At 44.0% G+C, this 16155-nt stretch overlaps 1 protein-coding gene across 1 annotated transcript in view; it reads right to left on the reverse strand.

The window, feature by feature from the left end:
• Kntc1 (kinetochore associated 1) overlaps positions 1–13967 on the reverse strand; it is a 68580-nt gene extending 54613 nt beyond the window's left edge. Inside the window, exons 1-12 of the mRNA XM_051161491.1 lie at positions 13830–13967; positions 12767–12887; positions 10440–10555; positions 9441–9519; positions 8191–8268; positions 6473–6507; positions 6147–6257; positions 3608–3701; positions 2596–2648; positions 1820–1935; positions 1320–1374; positions 240–338 (exon numbers count right to left, since the gene is read on the reverse strand). Coding sequence (XP_051017448.1) covers positions 240–338; positions 1320–1374; positions 1820–1935; positions 2596–2648; positions 3608–3701; positions 6147–6257; positions 6473–6507; positions 8191–8268; positions 9441–9519; positions 10440–10555; positions 12767–12887; positions 13830–13958 — 1086 coding nt within the window. The 5' untranslated portion in view covers positions 13959–13967. The remainder of the gene's footprint in view (positions 1–239; positions 339–1319; positions 1375–1819; positions 1936–2595; positions 2649–3607; positions 3702–6146; positions 6258–6472; positions 6508–8190; positions 8269–9440; positions 9520–10439; positions 10556–12766; positions 12888–13829) is intronic.
• Positions 13968–16155: the final 2188 nt, after the last annotated feature.

Raw genomic sequence — 16155 nt, forward strand, 5'->3', positions numbered from 1 at the left:
AGTGCTGGCATTACGGGCGTGCACCACCACCACCACCACCTGGGCACAATTTTTTGAAAATAAAAAAGCCAAATAGGAGATGAAGTTTATCTTAATTTCTGTGAAGACTGGCCTGGTCCCCCGAGTGTCTGCTAGTAATGAACACAGGCTGACGCAGAGATCAAGCCAGACATGGCACTAAGTTCCACTCACACTTTTCTTCCTCATAAAAATGTAGTTTAAAACGTGCATAAACATACCGTGCTAATTCCTGTTTGAACTAAAGAAGAAACACTAGATACTTCCAAAGAATACAGCATTTCCATCGCAGGTAGAGAATAAATGACGAGATTTCTCTTCTGTGGGAGATGAGAACAGTTCAGTAAGCTATTATCAGCACCGTCAGCCCCTTCTTGTCAGGACATCCATTAAAACATCCTGTACAAAGCTTAACACAAAAGACCACAACCCTCTCTTACTATGTAAGCACAACTGCCACTGTGATTATTTAAATGCTACACATATTGTGTTCTTTAAAAAGACAACAGCAAACCAAAAGGAAGCAATGCTCCTGCCCACCTCCCCATCCGATGAGCCCTGCAGAGAAACGCCTCACGCTAGACTGTGCAGAGCGGCATCTTCCCAGCCATCAACCTGTCAACGCCTTGTCATCTGCCCTCACACCTTCTTTCTATTCTCTTTTCTTTTTTCCCTTCTCAGCCCTTTCCTTTCCTTCTTTTTTAGCACTGGATGCTAAACTCAGTGCCTTGAACACACTACCCTTTCATTTCTAGCCCTTGGGGCATAGGGACTTGCTGTACAACTAGGGTTAGCCTTGAACTCATGACCTTGCTGACGCAGCCTCCTGAATACTAGACCTACAAGTGGGAGATAGCACGCCTAGCTCAAATAAGTTCTTACAATATTATTTTTTTCCAGAGACAGGGCTTCTCTGTGTAGACTTGACTGTCCTGGGACTCGCTCTGTAGACCAGGATGCCCTCTGCATCCTGAGTGCCACCAATGCCTGGCTTATAATGATTTTTGATTCCTAAAATATTCTGTTTGAAATAAAGAGCCCAGATTGTCATCCATTCTTTGAAATCTGGAATCCAACTCTGCCAATAGTTTCTGATTTGCTGCAGACTATTTGAAGTGCTACTATCTGGCATGCTGCGAGCATGCTGCTTCCCTCTGTAACCCAGGCAGACCTTCAACTGTGGGCATGCCACTTCAGCCTGCAGAGCAGCTAGGAATACAGGCCTGACCCATCAGAACTGGCTAGTGATTATGATTTCCAACTCATAAAATGGACAAGTAGAAAATAGAGCCTCCTGGTACCTTTTCCTTTGTTGTAGCTGTCAGCACGACTAATTTCAGGTTTGTAATCCCTTGCCTAAAAGAGAAGTGAAACTGACGTTTAAAACTTTTGCACGCCTTTAATCCCAGCACTTGGGAGACAGAGGCAGGAAGATCTCTTCATTTGAGGCCAGCCTGGTCTACAGAGCAAGTTCCAAAACAGCCAAAGCTACACAGAGAAAACCTATCTCAAAAAACCAAAAACAAAAATAAAGGCTTTGCAGGCTGCTAAGTATATGGTACTGTAAAATGCTATTCTCACAGAAAGGTTAAAATGCACTCAGAGAAAACTGTGGATCTGTTTTCACATGTGCACATCCCAGGTCATGGTGTGGAAGTTCATATTACCTAATGAACGGGTGCTTCCTCTGCCAGACTGTCTCTGACGTGGTTTCAAACACAAAACATAATAAATGATCTGAATAAACCAGACAGGAACATCGGTGCTAGCGAGATCACTACTACCTAGACTCCCAACATACCAGGTAACTGATGAGGGAGAATCGGCCTCTGTCGTGAGAAGAAACTGCTCTATGGGAAGGGAAGTCCAGTTCCACACAGGAGTGAGAGTGTAAGCGTCCCACAAGCTCAGCACATTCTACGGAAGAGACACTTGTTTAGATGTCTTTATGATTTCAAAGTTAAACTTCAAGCTTTATGTCTTGATGCACACACTGAAATGAAGCACAGCGCACTGAGTAATCCACCCTAGCTAATGGCCTTGTCTAACTTTTTTTTCCCTTCTTCTTCTTCTTCTTTTTTTTGGTTTTTCGAGACAGGGTTTCTCTGTGTAGCCTTGGCCATTCTGGACGCACTTTGTAGACCAGGCTGGCCTCTAACTCACAGCGATCCGCCTGCCTCTGCCTCCCGATTGCTGGGATTAAAGGTGTGCGCCACCACGCCCGGCTGTCTTCTTTGTTTTTTTTTTTTTTTTGTTTTTTTTTTTTTTGGTTTTTTGAGACAGAGTTTCTCTGTGTAGCCTTGGCTGTCCTGGACTCACTCTGTAGACCAGGCTGGCCTCGAATTCACAGCAATCCACCTGCCTCTGCCTCCCGAGTGCTGGGATTAAAGGAATGCGCCACCACACCCGGCTGTCTGACATTTTTATTAACAGACATAGGATCAGGGTGGAAGGTGTAGCTCAGTGGTAGAACACTTGCGTGGCACTAATGAGGCTGTGAGCTGACTCTCTAGCACAAGGCTTAACAAACAAAAAACAATCTTAGTAAATGAAAACCCTGAAGTATAGAAAACATACCTCCGTATCAAGCACAAAAAGCAGGTTATCAATCAGCTGAAATGACTTCGCTCCTGAAAGAGAAAGGGAGACATCTAAGGGTTTTATTTCACTACCACACAGGCCCCACTCCAACTGTAAATTAGTGTCTTCCTGAAAGGGCTGAACTATGTTTAAATGAAGTTTCTTTTTCATATACTGCTGCCTTAATTTTGGCTTTTGTTATTGTTGCTCTTTTTTCAAGGTAGCCAATAAAATACAATGCCTCTCCAAATGTAGTAATTGAACATGTCACAAACGTGGGTGGAGAGTCACCAAATGAATCTGCCTTGACTCATTGTGGGGTAACAAAGTGGCCTGTGCTTGGAAAAGTAGCTTATACCTGTACTCCCAGCATTACGGAAACTCACACAGGAGAAATGCCTCAAATTTGAGGTAGGTCTGGGCTACATAGTGAGTTTCAGGTCAGCCTAGACTATAGTAAGAGCCCATCTCAAATAAATAAATAAGAAAGTAGACAGATAGATAGATCAGGGTGGACGAGATGGCTCAGTGCAGAAAGCACTGGCCACCCCCGAGACCCTGAGCTCAGTCCCCAGGGCCCACATAGTGAAAGGAGAACCAATCCCCAGGCCGCAGCTCACCTCCACAAGCACATACCAAATGTGTGCATGTAACATATAAACTAAAAAAAAAAAATGTTATTTAAAAAAAAAGAAAAAAAGAAAGAAAGAAAAATGGGGCAGAGCACCCACAAGATGGTTCAGCGGTAAAGGCCTACTGCTACCAAGTCTCAGCAACCTGAGACCAATCCCTAGAACCTACATGGAGGAAAGAGGAAAAGTCCTGGAAGTTTGTCCTCTGACCTCCACACACAAACACAGACACAGCCCGCCGCCCCGGGCAGCCCAAGCCTGTATTCCTAGCTAGGGGATCGGAATCCAAGGTCATCCTGGGCTACCAGCAAATTGGAGTCCAGCCTGGGCACACTTGAGAATGGTGATGGAAAGTGGCGTCGGTGGCTTATCTTCACCTTTAATGATCTCTGTATCCACGAAGTTCTTAAGGGACATTTCTTTCTTGGTAGGATCTGGTTCCCACTTTGAGAATGCACAACCACCAGTCCCCTGGAAAAGTGAAAACAGTACGCCAGTTGGAAAGCTTAAAGCCAAACGTTCCAGGAATTGCACAAAGCAGATGCACATAAGCTGTACAGATTCTGAGTTGGAGCACATGGTGTCCACTGGAGAGTGAACCCCCAAGGCCCTGTTAAAGCTAAGCAAGCACTCTTCTAAGCTATAGCCCCAGCCACTCTTCTTTTTTAAAAAATATTTATTGAATATTATATATACAGTGTTTTGCCTGCATGTACACCTGCAGGCCAGAAGAGGACATTAAATCACATTACATTATAGATAGTTGTGAGCCACCATGTGGTTGCTGGGAATTGAACTCAGGACCTCTGGAAGAACAGTCAGTGCTCTTAACCTCTGAGCCATCTCTCCAGCCCGTGCCCCATACACTTTTATCTTCAGTCAGTGTCTTGCTAAGTAGCACAGGCTGGCCTCAAGCTTAAGCTCCTCCCTTGTGAGCCGCCTAACCAGACATGTCTGTAGGCTAGGTTTATTGGCTTGGGCCTTAACACCTGCCCCCAAGAGCTTTTACCTTATCTTCTCTCTTAGCGTAATAAAAGACTGGAGGGACTAAAAAGATGGCTCAGTGGTTAAGAGAGCTTGCTGTTCCTCCAGAGGACCTGAGTTTGTTAGCATCCACTATTAGTGTTCCACAGTTGCCTACATCTCAACTCCAAGGGATCTGACACCCTTGTTGGCTCTGTTTTTTAACAATTAAACTTTATTATACAACCCAACTAGCTTACACAAGAAGGAAAAAAGTTTAAAGGGACAAAAGAGTGACCTTCCGGTATCCGTTCCACAGGACGGGTCCTTAGGTGTCTCTCTGGCCCGCCTGCTGGTCCAGCCTGTCTGCTGCTCCACACGGGCTCAAGCCCGGGCTGAACCTGTTGTTCTCTCCTCCCCACCTGCCTGAGTCACATGGGAAGGGCGGTCTCCTTCTCCCGGTGAGGGTCAATGGCTCCACTCAGTCACAAGGTATTCATGGGGTGCCCCAAGGGTAAAGCCCGCCAAGACTGTTTCCACCTGTGACAAAGCTTAATCTTTCCCACACACCCTCTTAGGGCTTCTGCCCACCACCCAAAACCATCGTTCTCTCTCTCTCTCTCTCTCTCTCTCTCTCACATACACACACACACACACACACACACACACACACACACACACACACACACACACACACACACACACACACACACACATATAGTAGACTGGGGGCTTGGAGAGATGGCTCACAGGTTAAGGACACTGACTGCTCCTCCAGAGTTCCTGAGTTCAATTATCGGCAACCACATGGTTGCTCACAACCATCTGTAATGAGATCTGATGCCCTCTTCTGGCCTGCAGGTGTACATGCAATGCAGGCCGGGCACTGTATATATAATAAATAAATCTTAAAATAAAATAAATGAAGAGCAGCCTGGGAAGAACAGTGAGGTGTTCATATCCATTGTGATCACTTGAATATTTGAGTACACATTCTCAAACGTCTCACCCTAAAGAAAAAGAGAAAAAAAAATCTGGGCCTGGTGGTGCACGCCTTTAATGCCAGCAAAGGGAAGGCAGAGGCAGGAGGATCTCCCAATAGACCTTTTGTGGTGACTCTGATTGTACAGTAGCAATCCTTAAACAATGTAAGTACTAGAATGGTCAGATTTGAGTCTGAGATTAATGTTTAGAAGCATGGCCACAGTACTGCTGTCACTATGGAGCCTTTTGGTTTCTTTTTCTGTTGTTTCTAAGCTGAAAGAAATTTGGAAACATGGCTGGGCGGAAGAAACAAGACCCTGCCTGATCAAAACAAAATTGCTGGTGCAGTGTGCTCACCATTAACCTCAGGACAAGCAAGGCAGAGGCAGGAGGATCTCTATGTTCAAAGCCAACAAGGGTCAGTGAAACCTTGACTCAAAAAAGGAAAGAAAAGAGATGAAAATTTTGGGGAAATATAATTTTATGATAATAATTTTATAATTTTCCTTTCCTCCCATTTTTTTGAGACAAGGTGATGAGGTGGGTTTTTTTGTTTGTATGTTTGCTTAAGATAGACCCGGCTGTCCTGGACTCTGAAGACCAGGCTAGCCTTGAACTCACAGAGATCCACCTGCCTCTGCCTCCCAAGTGCTGGGATTAAAGGCGTGCACCACCCCCACCCGGCTGGCTTGTTCTTTTTATTTCTATGTATGATTTATGTGAGTGTGTACGCACATGTGTGTGTGAAGGTGCCAGGGACCACAAGACAGCATTGGATCCCCTGGAGCTGAGTTCCAGGCATTTGTGAGCCTTACAATTTAGGTGCTGGGAACCTCAAGAGCAGCCAGGGCTCTTCACCACTGAGCCTCCAGCCCTGATTTCCCTGTTCTTGTCACATTACAAATTAATTTGTACCCTTAACTAAAAAGAAACATTTTAGACAGAAACAGAATTTATAAAGAGCATTACCCCAATTATCACAGGAGTTTCACTTGCAAGTTCTCCAGCCACAAGATTGAGACAACCAAGACCATGGTAATTTTCAGTGGAAATAAAACCACATTTAAATTGGCTTTGTAACTGCAGAATTAAAAGAAAAAATTAGAATGCATACATACACACAGGATTTCTTTTCCAGTCCTGGCTGTCCTGGACTCACTTTGTAGACCAGGCAGGCCTCGAACTCACATTGATTCACCTGCCTCTGCCTCCCAAATGCTGGGATTAAAGGTGTGCGCCACCACGCCCGGCTAGTTAGTAAAAGTTTTAAAAAGGCAATATGATTTTTTTCTTACCTTCCTGGCTGAATCCAAGTCTGCGTTCTCAATTGCTTCATTAAAAAAAAAAAAAAAAAAAAAAAGTCATCTAAACATAGTATCAATCTACAGGTTCATATAGACTAAAAATAAAACTGGACCTCTTTTGAGTTAAAGGGAGACTATAGCATCCTAAGGCAAAAGACACAGGAGCAATGCGTTAGCCTCTGTGAATACAAGTATTCTGTCAGCTCATACTGCAGACAAGGCTAGCTGCACAGGGCCTTATCTAGAGCCTCTACCCCACCCCACCACCCAGGTAGTCACCTGTAAAGTATTCACCATTTCCCATCCAGGCTCTTTCATCTCTCTAGATGCTGTATTAACTGTAAGAAATGAGCCGGGCATGATGGCACATGCTTTTAATCCCAGCACTGCTAGAGGCAGAGGCAGGAGGATCTCTGTGAGTTTGAGGCTAGCCTGGATTACAAAGAGAGTCTAAGACAGTCAAGGCTATACAGAGAAACCCTATCTCAAAAAACCAAAATAATAAAACAAAAAACAAACAAATGATGTATCTTAAATGTTTTTCTGTTGGTTGGAGACAAGATCTCTCTGGGTAGCCCTGGCTGGCCTAGAACTAAGTAGACCAGAGATACTCCTGCCTCTCAGAACTGGGAATAAAGACCACCACCCCAATCAAAAATGATTTATCTTGAAACCTAATTATGCTGGGCATGATGGCACCTGCCTTTAATCCCAGCAATCCAGGAGGCAGAGGCAGGTGGATAGCTGTGAGTTCAAGGCCAGCCTGGCCTACAAAGCAAGTCCAGGACAGACAGGACTGCAAAAGAAATCCTGTCTCGAAAAACCAAACCAAACCAAACCAAACCAACAAAAAAACAAAACACCTAAGCATATACATAGGACCTAATAGGACCTAACATGCATCTAGCATGCAGTAGATGTCAGTAAAGTTTGTTGAAACTAATTCCTCAGTTTGGCCTGGCTCAGTGAGACTTACAGTCCACACACTGGGTTCCACTGCTCGCTCCTCATCGTTATTGAGTGTTGCTGTATAGGGTATATGCATGGCAGGGCAGGGGCGTATGTACCCTTGCTGGCACATGCAGCGGACAGATCAAGATTTTGGTTGTCTACCTCTTTTGTTTTGCTCTCTGCCTTACTGCCTTGAGACAGGATCCCTCACTGAACAGGAAACTCACTGTCTTAGCTGTGCTGGCTGGCCAGCACACACTGAGGATGCAGCCCCAGGGCTGGAATTAGAGGTAGATGCTAGCTACGCCAATCTCTTTACACAGGTGCTGGGGATTTGAAGTCACGTTCTCATGCCTGCAAAGCAAGTGCTCTTCTCACCAACTGAGCCATCCCACCAGCTCACTTTGCAATACTAGAAGTCAGTCATTTCCATCAGTGTGTTCATTCACTCCTTCAAAAGGCCACTTCGCAGCTGAGATGTAGTTCAGTGGTAGAGCACTTACATAGTACACACAATGCCCCAAGTCTGATCTTCAGTATTACAAAAAGCCATTTATTACTGATGTGTCTTTTCTTCCCAGTTAAGCTATAAACTGTTAGAAGGCTGTAACCACTGCTATTTCTTCACATGCTACCATAGCCTTAGCAGAACAGTTAAGTGCACCCTGAGTACTTCAAAGCATACCCTGTGTCATAGAATGCAACTGAATTACAATTTCCTTAAAAAGTCACAAATCAATACGAAGATAATACATTACCTTGTTCAATTTGTGAAAGTTGCAGGTTTGTAATATTAAAAAATCCATTGTTTGTGAGAAGCAACATATAATAGGTACCTGGTAAAATAAAATTATAACCAGTGTCTCTGAAAGTCAAGTGGATAGGAGATTGAAAGCAATACTGGGAGCCAATTCTAAAATCTCTCAACTAGGGCAGGTGAAATGGCTTAGCAGGGAAAGACACTGGCTGCACAACTTGAGTTCATTCCTCTGACCCACATAGTAAAGAGAGAACCACAGAGCTGCAGAGATGGCTCAGCGGTTAGGAGCACTGCCTGTTCTTCCAGAGGACCCAAGTTCAAAACCCAGTACCCCTATGGCAGGTGACAACTATCTGTAACTCTAGAATCTGACACCCTCACACAAACATACATGCAGGCAAACCACCAATGCACATAAAAATAGTAATAATAATAATAATAAAAGACAGAGAGAGAGAACCAAGTCCCACAAGTCCTCTGATGCCAACAAGAAAGCAAGAATGTGGTCCTAGGCATACACACACAAAACAAATGTATGTAGTTTAACACACACACACACTTTTTTTACATGCTAAATCCACAAAAATACTTTAAATGAATGTAATGTCATAATAAAGAAAATTTGTATTTGAGTGAAAAAAAAGCGAGGATGAAACTGTTTCTTGGAGCCGGGCTGTGGTGGCCCACGCCTTTAATCCCAGCACTTGGGAGGTAGAATTAGATGGATCTTTGTGAGTTTGAAGCCAGCCTGGTCTACAAAGCAAGTTCCAAGACAGCCAAGGCTACACAGAGAAACCCTGTCTCGGGGGGGGGGGGGGGGGATGGGGGTGGTTCTTGGCATTATTTCCGCCTAGAGTTCCAGTTCATCGAGGGCCTGCAGAGTTAAGACCCTGTCTCAAAAAGAAAACAAACAAAAACCAAAAACTGTTTGTTATATTAATTGTATTTACAGAAAATTTACCATGATTTAGACAGCACAGCAATGATTTATTTATTTATTTATTTATTTATTTATTTATTTTTGAGGCAGGGTTTCTCTGTGTAGTCTTGGCTGTCCTGGACTCACTTTGTAGACCAGCCTGGCCTTGAACTCAGAGATGCACCTACCTCTGCCTCCCAAGCACTGGAATTAAAGAGATGCACCACCATGCCAGGCTGCAATGAATTTATGATGTTAATTAAACATAAATGTGAATACTTGATTGGGTATCCATCAAAAACCACGCAAAAAATGTGAAAGAAACTTACCTTCATTTGAACCATCTTTCTCAATAATGAGACTCTGGTAAGTATGCTGATACTTGTCACTAGCTCGCTCCACAAAAGCCTAATTGCAAACGAATTTCAAATAGAAAGAGTCAAGTGAGACAGGTAAGAGCAAGTGAGTGCTATGCTGTTTAACCTCCACTCACAGACGAACATCAGCATAACAGACTACACCCTAACCCAGTAGTTCTAAACCTTCCCAATGCTGTGACCCTTTCGCACGGTTCCTCACGTTGTGGTAACCTCCAACCAGGTAAGTATTCTTGTTTCTTCATAACTGTAAGCTTGCTACTGCTAGGAATTGTAACGTAAACATCTAATATACAGGACATCTGATACGCAACACCTGTGGGGTTGAGACCCGCAGGTAGAGAACTACTGTACCCGAACACTTCACCTTGAAATGGAAAACTGTGGACCAGAGTACCCAGTATCTTCAGACCTTCATTTTTCTTTATTTTATTTTATATTTAATTTTTAAAAAGATTTATTTATTATTATCTATACAGTGTCCTGCCTGAATGTACACCTGCAGGCCAGAAGAGGGCATCGGATTACATTTTAGATGGTTGTGAACCACCATGTGGTTGCTGGGAATTGAACTCGGGACCTCTGGAAGAGCAGTCAGTGCTCTTAACCTCTGAGCCATCTCTCCAGCCCAAGACCTTCATTTTTCAATTTACTTCATATGTTTCTCCAGTCAGATTCTTTTTTTTATTTTCTTTTGTTTTTTGAGACAGGGTCTCTCTGTGTAGCCCTGGCTGTCCTGGACTCACTTTGTAGACCAGGCTGGCCTCGAACTCACAGCGATCCGTCTGCCACTGCCTCCTGAGTGCTGGGATTACAGGCCTGGCCACGGCACCCAGCTCTCTTAAATTTAACATAACAATTTTTTTTTTCACTTTAAAATGCAGGTTAAGTGATGGCTTGCTGGAGTTCTTGTCTAAGAGTGTTGGGTGAAGACGGAAACACATCTCTTACTTTGGTGAACAGGGTTTGTTTTGATGTGACACAGATAAGATGTAAGTTGCCACTTCTCTCCCCGACCAAAAGAAACTTTCCTTCTTGACACAGGCCAACCACGTCCACGTCAGTCTCTGAAAAGTTCAAGTCAACATTACAAGCAACTTTCAACAATCCTTAATTTCAATTTTAGAAGTGCAAATTTTCACACCAAAAGGTCAATAGTTTATACCAATCTATGCCACACATTGTGGGGTATGCCTGTAATACCAACATATGAGAGGCAGAGTCAGTGACAGGGTTTCTCTGTGTAGCCCTGCAACTCCTTCTGCAGACCAGGCTGGCCTCGAACTCGGAGACTCACCTGCCTCCGCCTCCCCAGTGCTGCTATTAATGGCATAGGAAGGACTACAAGTATAAGGATAGCCTGGGTTAAATAAAATGAGCTTGTCAAAACAAACAAACAAATAAAACCCAACAGCAGCAACAAAACAGTAGACAGGAAAATCTTTCAAAACATTTTCACTTAACTTCAGCACACTCAATGACCCATCACAAGCCATTCTTTAAGATTTTTAGAAATCATTTAAATTTGTATTTTTAGAGACAGGCATGGTGGTGCACACCTGTAATCCCAGCACGCAGGGAGGTAGAGGCAGGCCAATCTCTGTGGGTTTGAAGCCAGCCTGGTCTACAAGGTGAGCCCAGGACAGCCAAGACTACACAGAGAAACTCTGTCTTGAGAAACAAAACAGGAGCCAGGCAGTGGTGGCGCATGCCTTTAATCCTAGCACTCGGGAGGTGGAAGCAGAGGCAGGCGGATCTCTGTGAGTTCAAGGCCAGCCTGGTCTACAAAGATAGTCCACGACAGCCAAGGCTAAACAGAGAAACCCTATCTCAAAACACCAAAAAGAAGAAGAGGAGGAGGAGGAGAAAATTTATTATGATCTTTGAGCTGAACCTGGTGGTGCACACCTTTAATCCCAGCATTCAGGAGGCAGAGGCAGGCAGATCTCTGTGAGTTTGAGGCCAGCTAGGACTACAGAGTTCCTGGACAGAGAAGACTACACAGAGAAACCTTGGGGGAGGGGGGATTGTGACTCTTTTTGTTTTTATTTTCTATCTGTTTGCCTAAAGTTTGTCTGTGTCCATGGAGGCCAGTAGAGGGCATCAGACCGCTGGGCCTGAAGTATGAGCCTCCATAAAAGTGAAGCAAGGGGACCACCCCAGGACCTCTGCAGGAGCAGCCAGGGCTCTCGGTGGCTGTGCTATCACTCCAGCTGTTTTTAAAGACAGGGTATTAGTATACAGCCCAGGCTGACTTTGGAACTTGGTATGTAGTCTAGGCTAGCCTTTTACTCCCATTTCTCCACCTCAGCCTCCACAGTGCTGGGGCTTCACACCATACCCTAATTCATTGCTAAGTCCATGCTACACAAAGAATTACTTCACAACATATTCTAGAAGATTATTACAGTGTGATATATCCTAGAAGTAATAAGGAACTCAGCAACCCACCTTCTTCACCTGCATGAACCTAAAACATGTAGATTAGGAACCTGAAAACAAATGGGCTCAAACGTGAGGTTTCAAATACAAACGCAGGAGGACAGGTCACTTTTCCCACCCGTTACTCCCACGCTGGTCTCACTCCCATCACTACACAGGAACGGAACAAGAACAGAGGGATGGGGGAGAGAGAGATCCCTGAAGCTAACTTCTTCTTTATGTTTCTTCCTTGAGCATTGACTTCTAACAAACAACCACCAATCCCACCTCTCAGGGCCCTAGCATTTATAGACCCTCTGAAAAGTTCCCAGAATTCCAAAGGTCACACAATTATAGAAACTATCAGCAGCTGACAAAACTATGCCTCTCCTCGCACAGGAGGGAAATCATAATCAGCTGGGGCTGTCAGTCAGAGCAGCCCCAAATCCCCACACCTGGGATTAAAATGAAAACATATTCTTAGACTATTTCTGTGTGTGGATTTTTTCTTTTTTAAAAGATTTATTTATTTATTAGTTATACTGTATTCTGCCTGTATGTGAGCCAGCAGGCCAGAAGAGGGCACCAGATCTCATTCTCACTAAAGATGGTTGTGAGCCACCATGTGCTTGCTGGGAGGTCCTCTGGAAGAACAGTCAGTGCTCTTAACCTCTGAGCCATCTCTCCAGCCCCAGTTTCTGTGTTTTTTAAAGAAACCAAAATTCCAGAATTCTCAAAAATGTCACTACACACAACCACCACCCAAGTCATGTGAACAATGGATTAAAGTAAACACAGCCTTTAGAAATCATTAGTGATCTCATTGACTCTCATAGTTCACTCTGTACCTCACTCACCAAATATAAGATTCAACTGCAGTGATCTGCACATACTGTCAAGCAGTATCACGGACTGGTCTGCAACAATTATGAATCCATCACTTAAGCTGCATGCTTGTATCTTTGGACTCAGTGAGGCCTGTGGGAGGGGAAAACATGACCAAAAGTAAAATCATTTCATATAAGCTTCATGAGCCTTAACAATATTGTCATAATGTCAGGCATGACGATGTAAATTACATATAACTAGCAGTACTCGGGAGGCAGACAGGTAAATCTCTGTGAGTTGGAGGCCAGCTTCATCTACATACTGAATTCTAGTATATCCAGGGCCTCATAGTGAGACCCTGTCTCAGAAAACAACAACGGCAATAAAAAACAACCAAACTAAAAAAAGTATTGTCATATGCCTTACTTTAAAACATAAGCAGGGAGCTGGAGCAATGGCTCAGTGGTTAAGAATTGGCTACTCTTCCAGAGGATCCAGGTTCAATTCCCAGCACCCACATGGCAGCTCACACCTGTCTGTAACTCCAGCTCTGGGAGATTCAACACCCTCACACATACATGAACACACACACACACACACACACACACACACACACACACAAATTCACATAAAATAAGAATAAATATTTTTTTAAAAACATAGGCAGACAGGACTTTTCTCTTTAGTTTGCCTATTTAGTTAGTCATCGAGTATTTCTATATTAGACTGGTATGATGGCGCACGCCTTTAATCCCAGCACTCAGGAAGCAGAAGGTGGCAACTTGCTGTGAGTTCGAGGCCAGCCTGGTCTACAAAGTGAGTTCAGGACAGCCAAGGCTACACAGAGAAGCCCTGTCTCAAAAAACAAACAAAACCCAAGTATTTGTATACAGTATGGCATACATTAAATTTGTGCAGGATCCTAAGTATGAAGATAATCCTGAGTGGACAAGGAATAGCAAAGGCATTTGTTCAACCCCTTGGCTTCCAAGGAAGTGTTCATCTTTGGAAACACTGCTCCTAAGATGACACGGGAGGAACTTGGACGGTCTATGTCTGAATGTGGACTCCAGGTCAGTGTGAAACCACTACCTTCTCAGAGGAGATCTTCCCCAGCAAGTCTACTTGGTACAACGCAGTCACATTTTCTTTTCTTGAACCAACATTGAGGTATCCACTTCCGGTGTCATCACTTGTTAGCAGCTCAATATTGTTCCACATGTTTCTGAGACTATCTTTCAGAGGAAGGAGCCACTATCTTCCCTGGAAGAACACATAAGGTTACAGGCCAAATTATTTTGGTGAATATAATCCAGTTCTTTGGGCAATGAAGTCTTCCTCCAAGAACAAAACCCTAAACTCAGGCCAGGTGTGGTGGTGCACGCCTTTAATCCCAGCACTCGGGAGGCAGAGGCACGCGGATCACTGTGATGAGTTCAAGGCCAGCCTGGTCTACAAAGCGAGTCCAGGACAGGCAAGGCTAACATGGAGAAACTCTGTCTTGAAAAACAAGAACAAAACAAAACCCTAAACTCAGTACTTATAAATCAAAAACCTGACTGTGTCTTCGATGCTATCGCCGTACGCTTGCCTCAGTAAGATCAATAGGACCGAACTATGCTCCTCACCAGACAATAACGTATTGCCTTAGCGTCTCGTGCACAAGTCAATCTGGTCTTATCACTGTATCCTGGAGCTGGTTCTATTTCGTGGACTCAACACCTAAATCACCCAAAGTTTTCATTTGGAATAAACTGTTAATCAGCAGAGGCCCAGGTTCTAAAGTCAGACCGGGTTATCTCAGGATAAACATTTATTTGTTCATCAGAACAAAGAGATTAGCCTGATACTGGCGGTGCGTGCCCTTGAAAGGCAGAAGCGAATCTCTGCGAGTTTGAGGCCAGCCTGGTCTACAGAGCTAGTCCAGGACAGCCAAGGCTACACAGAGAAACCCTGTCTCAACAAAAAGTAAGAGAGAGAGAGAAAGAGACGCTGGCATAACGGCACACATCTTTAACTGCAGCACTTAGGAGGCAGAGGCAGGTGAATCTCTGAATTTAAGGCCAGCTTGGTCTACATAATGAGTTCCAAGACAGTCAGAGCTACCTAATAGAGAAACCCCTGACTCCAAAAAGAGGGAGGAGGAATATAGTTCAACTGACAGAGTACTGGTGTAACACGCATGTCCATCTCCAGGACATCATAAACTGGGCACGGTGTTGACAAGCCTACGAGCCCGGCAGCTAAGAGGTGGAGACAGGAGGACTAGAAGTTCAAGAAAGCTACAATGTGAGAAAGCCAATAATTTTTGGTATTTGGCTCTTTGCTTTCACAGTGACTAGCCAGTTGTTATGGATCAAGTACTGTAATCATCCTTTATCTCAATTTTCTAATTTTTTAAACTTAATTTATTTTTATTTTATGGGCATTGGTGTTTTGTCTACATATATGTCTGTGAGGACTATACATCTCTGGGAGCTAGGGTTACAGACAGTTGTAAGCTGCCATGCAGGTGCTGGGAATTGAACCCAGATCCTCTGGAAGAGCAGTCAGTGCTCTTAAAAGCACTGAGCCATCTCTCCAGCCCCACCACCAGACTGGTTTCAAACTTCCTATGCAGGCCAAGATAATCAAGTTTTCGAGTTGCTGAGGCTAGAACCCAGGTCACATGCTAGAACACTTTTATACTCGGCAGTTTGTTTGTTTTTGTTTTCCAGACAGGGTTTCTATGTATAGCCTTGGCTGTCCTGTACTCCCTTTGTAGACCAGGCTGGCCTCGAACTCAATTTTATCCATTTTATCTGTGCAATTTATTTTACAGTCTAGGAATTTAATCCTGGACGCCAGTTACATAATAGACAACAGTTACTGAAATTAAGTTTAAAACTAGTAAATACACCCAAATATATGTCTCTTTCTGTGGCTAGACATCTCCCAACAAATAAATGGTCCAGATAAATGGTGAATGGACGAGTTAAACTGGGCGTGGTGGCGCACGCCTTTAATCTCAGCACTCGGGAGGCAGAGGCAGGCGGATCGCTGTGAGTTCGAGGCCAGCCTGGTCTACAAAGCAAGTCCAGGACAGCCAAGGCTACAAAGACCCTGTCTCGAAAAACAAAACAAAACAAAGGACTTGTTTGAGAAAGCATGCGCTGAAACCTGAATGACCAATTATGCAAGTGAAAACCAATTATACAAGGTCAAGAAGAGTGATTGTAGTCACTGGGAAAGGTGGAAAGGTGCAAAACTTCAGAGGCTGGAGAGTTTAGGCAGCTATGGAACCACACCAAAAGTGGAAGGCGGTGGGCGAGAGTTAAGTCTTTAAAACTTAATTTTCCACTTAGTGCCAGAAAGGACTCTAAGCAAACAGGTGATACCCACAGTCGTTTTGGCATCATTGATTGCGTGGAGAAAACAG

This window comes from Acomys russatus, chromosome 19 (genome assembly GCF_903995435.1).
Source record: "Acomys russatus chromosome 19, mAcoRus1.1, whole genome shotgun sequence".
Taxonomy (NCBI): domain Eukaryota; kingdom Metazoa; phylum Chordata; class Mammalia; order Rodentia; family Muridae; genus Acomys; species Acomys russatus.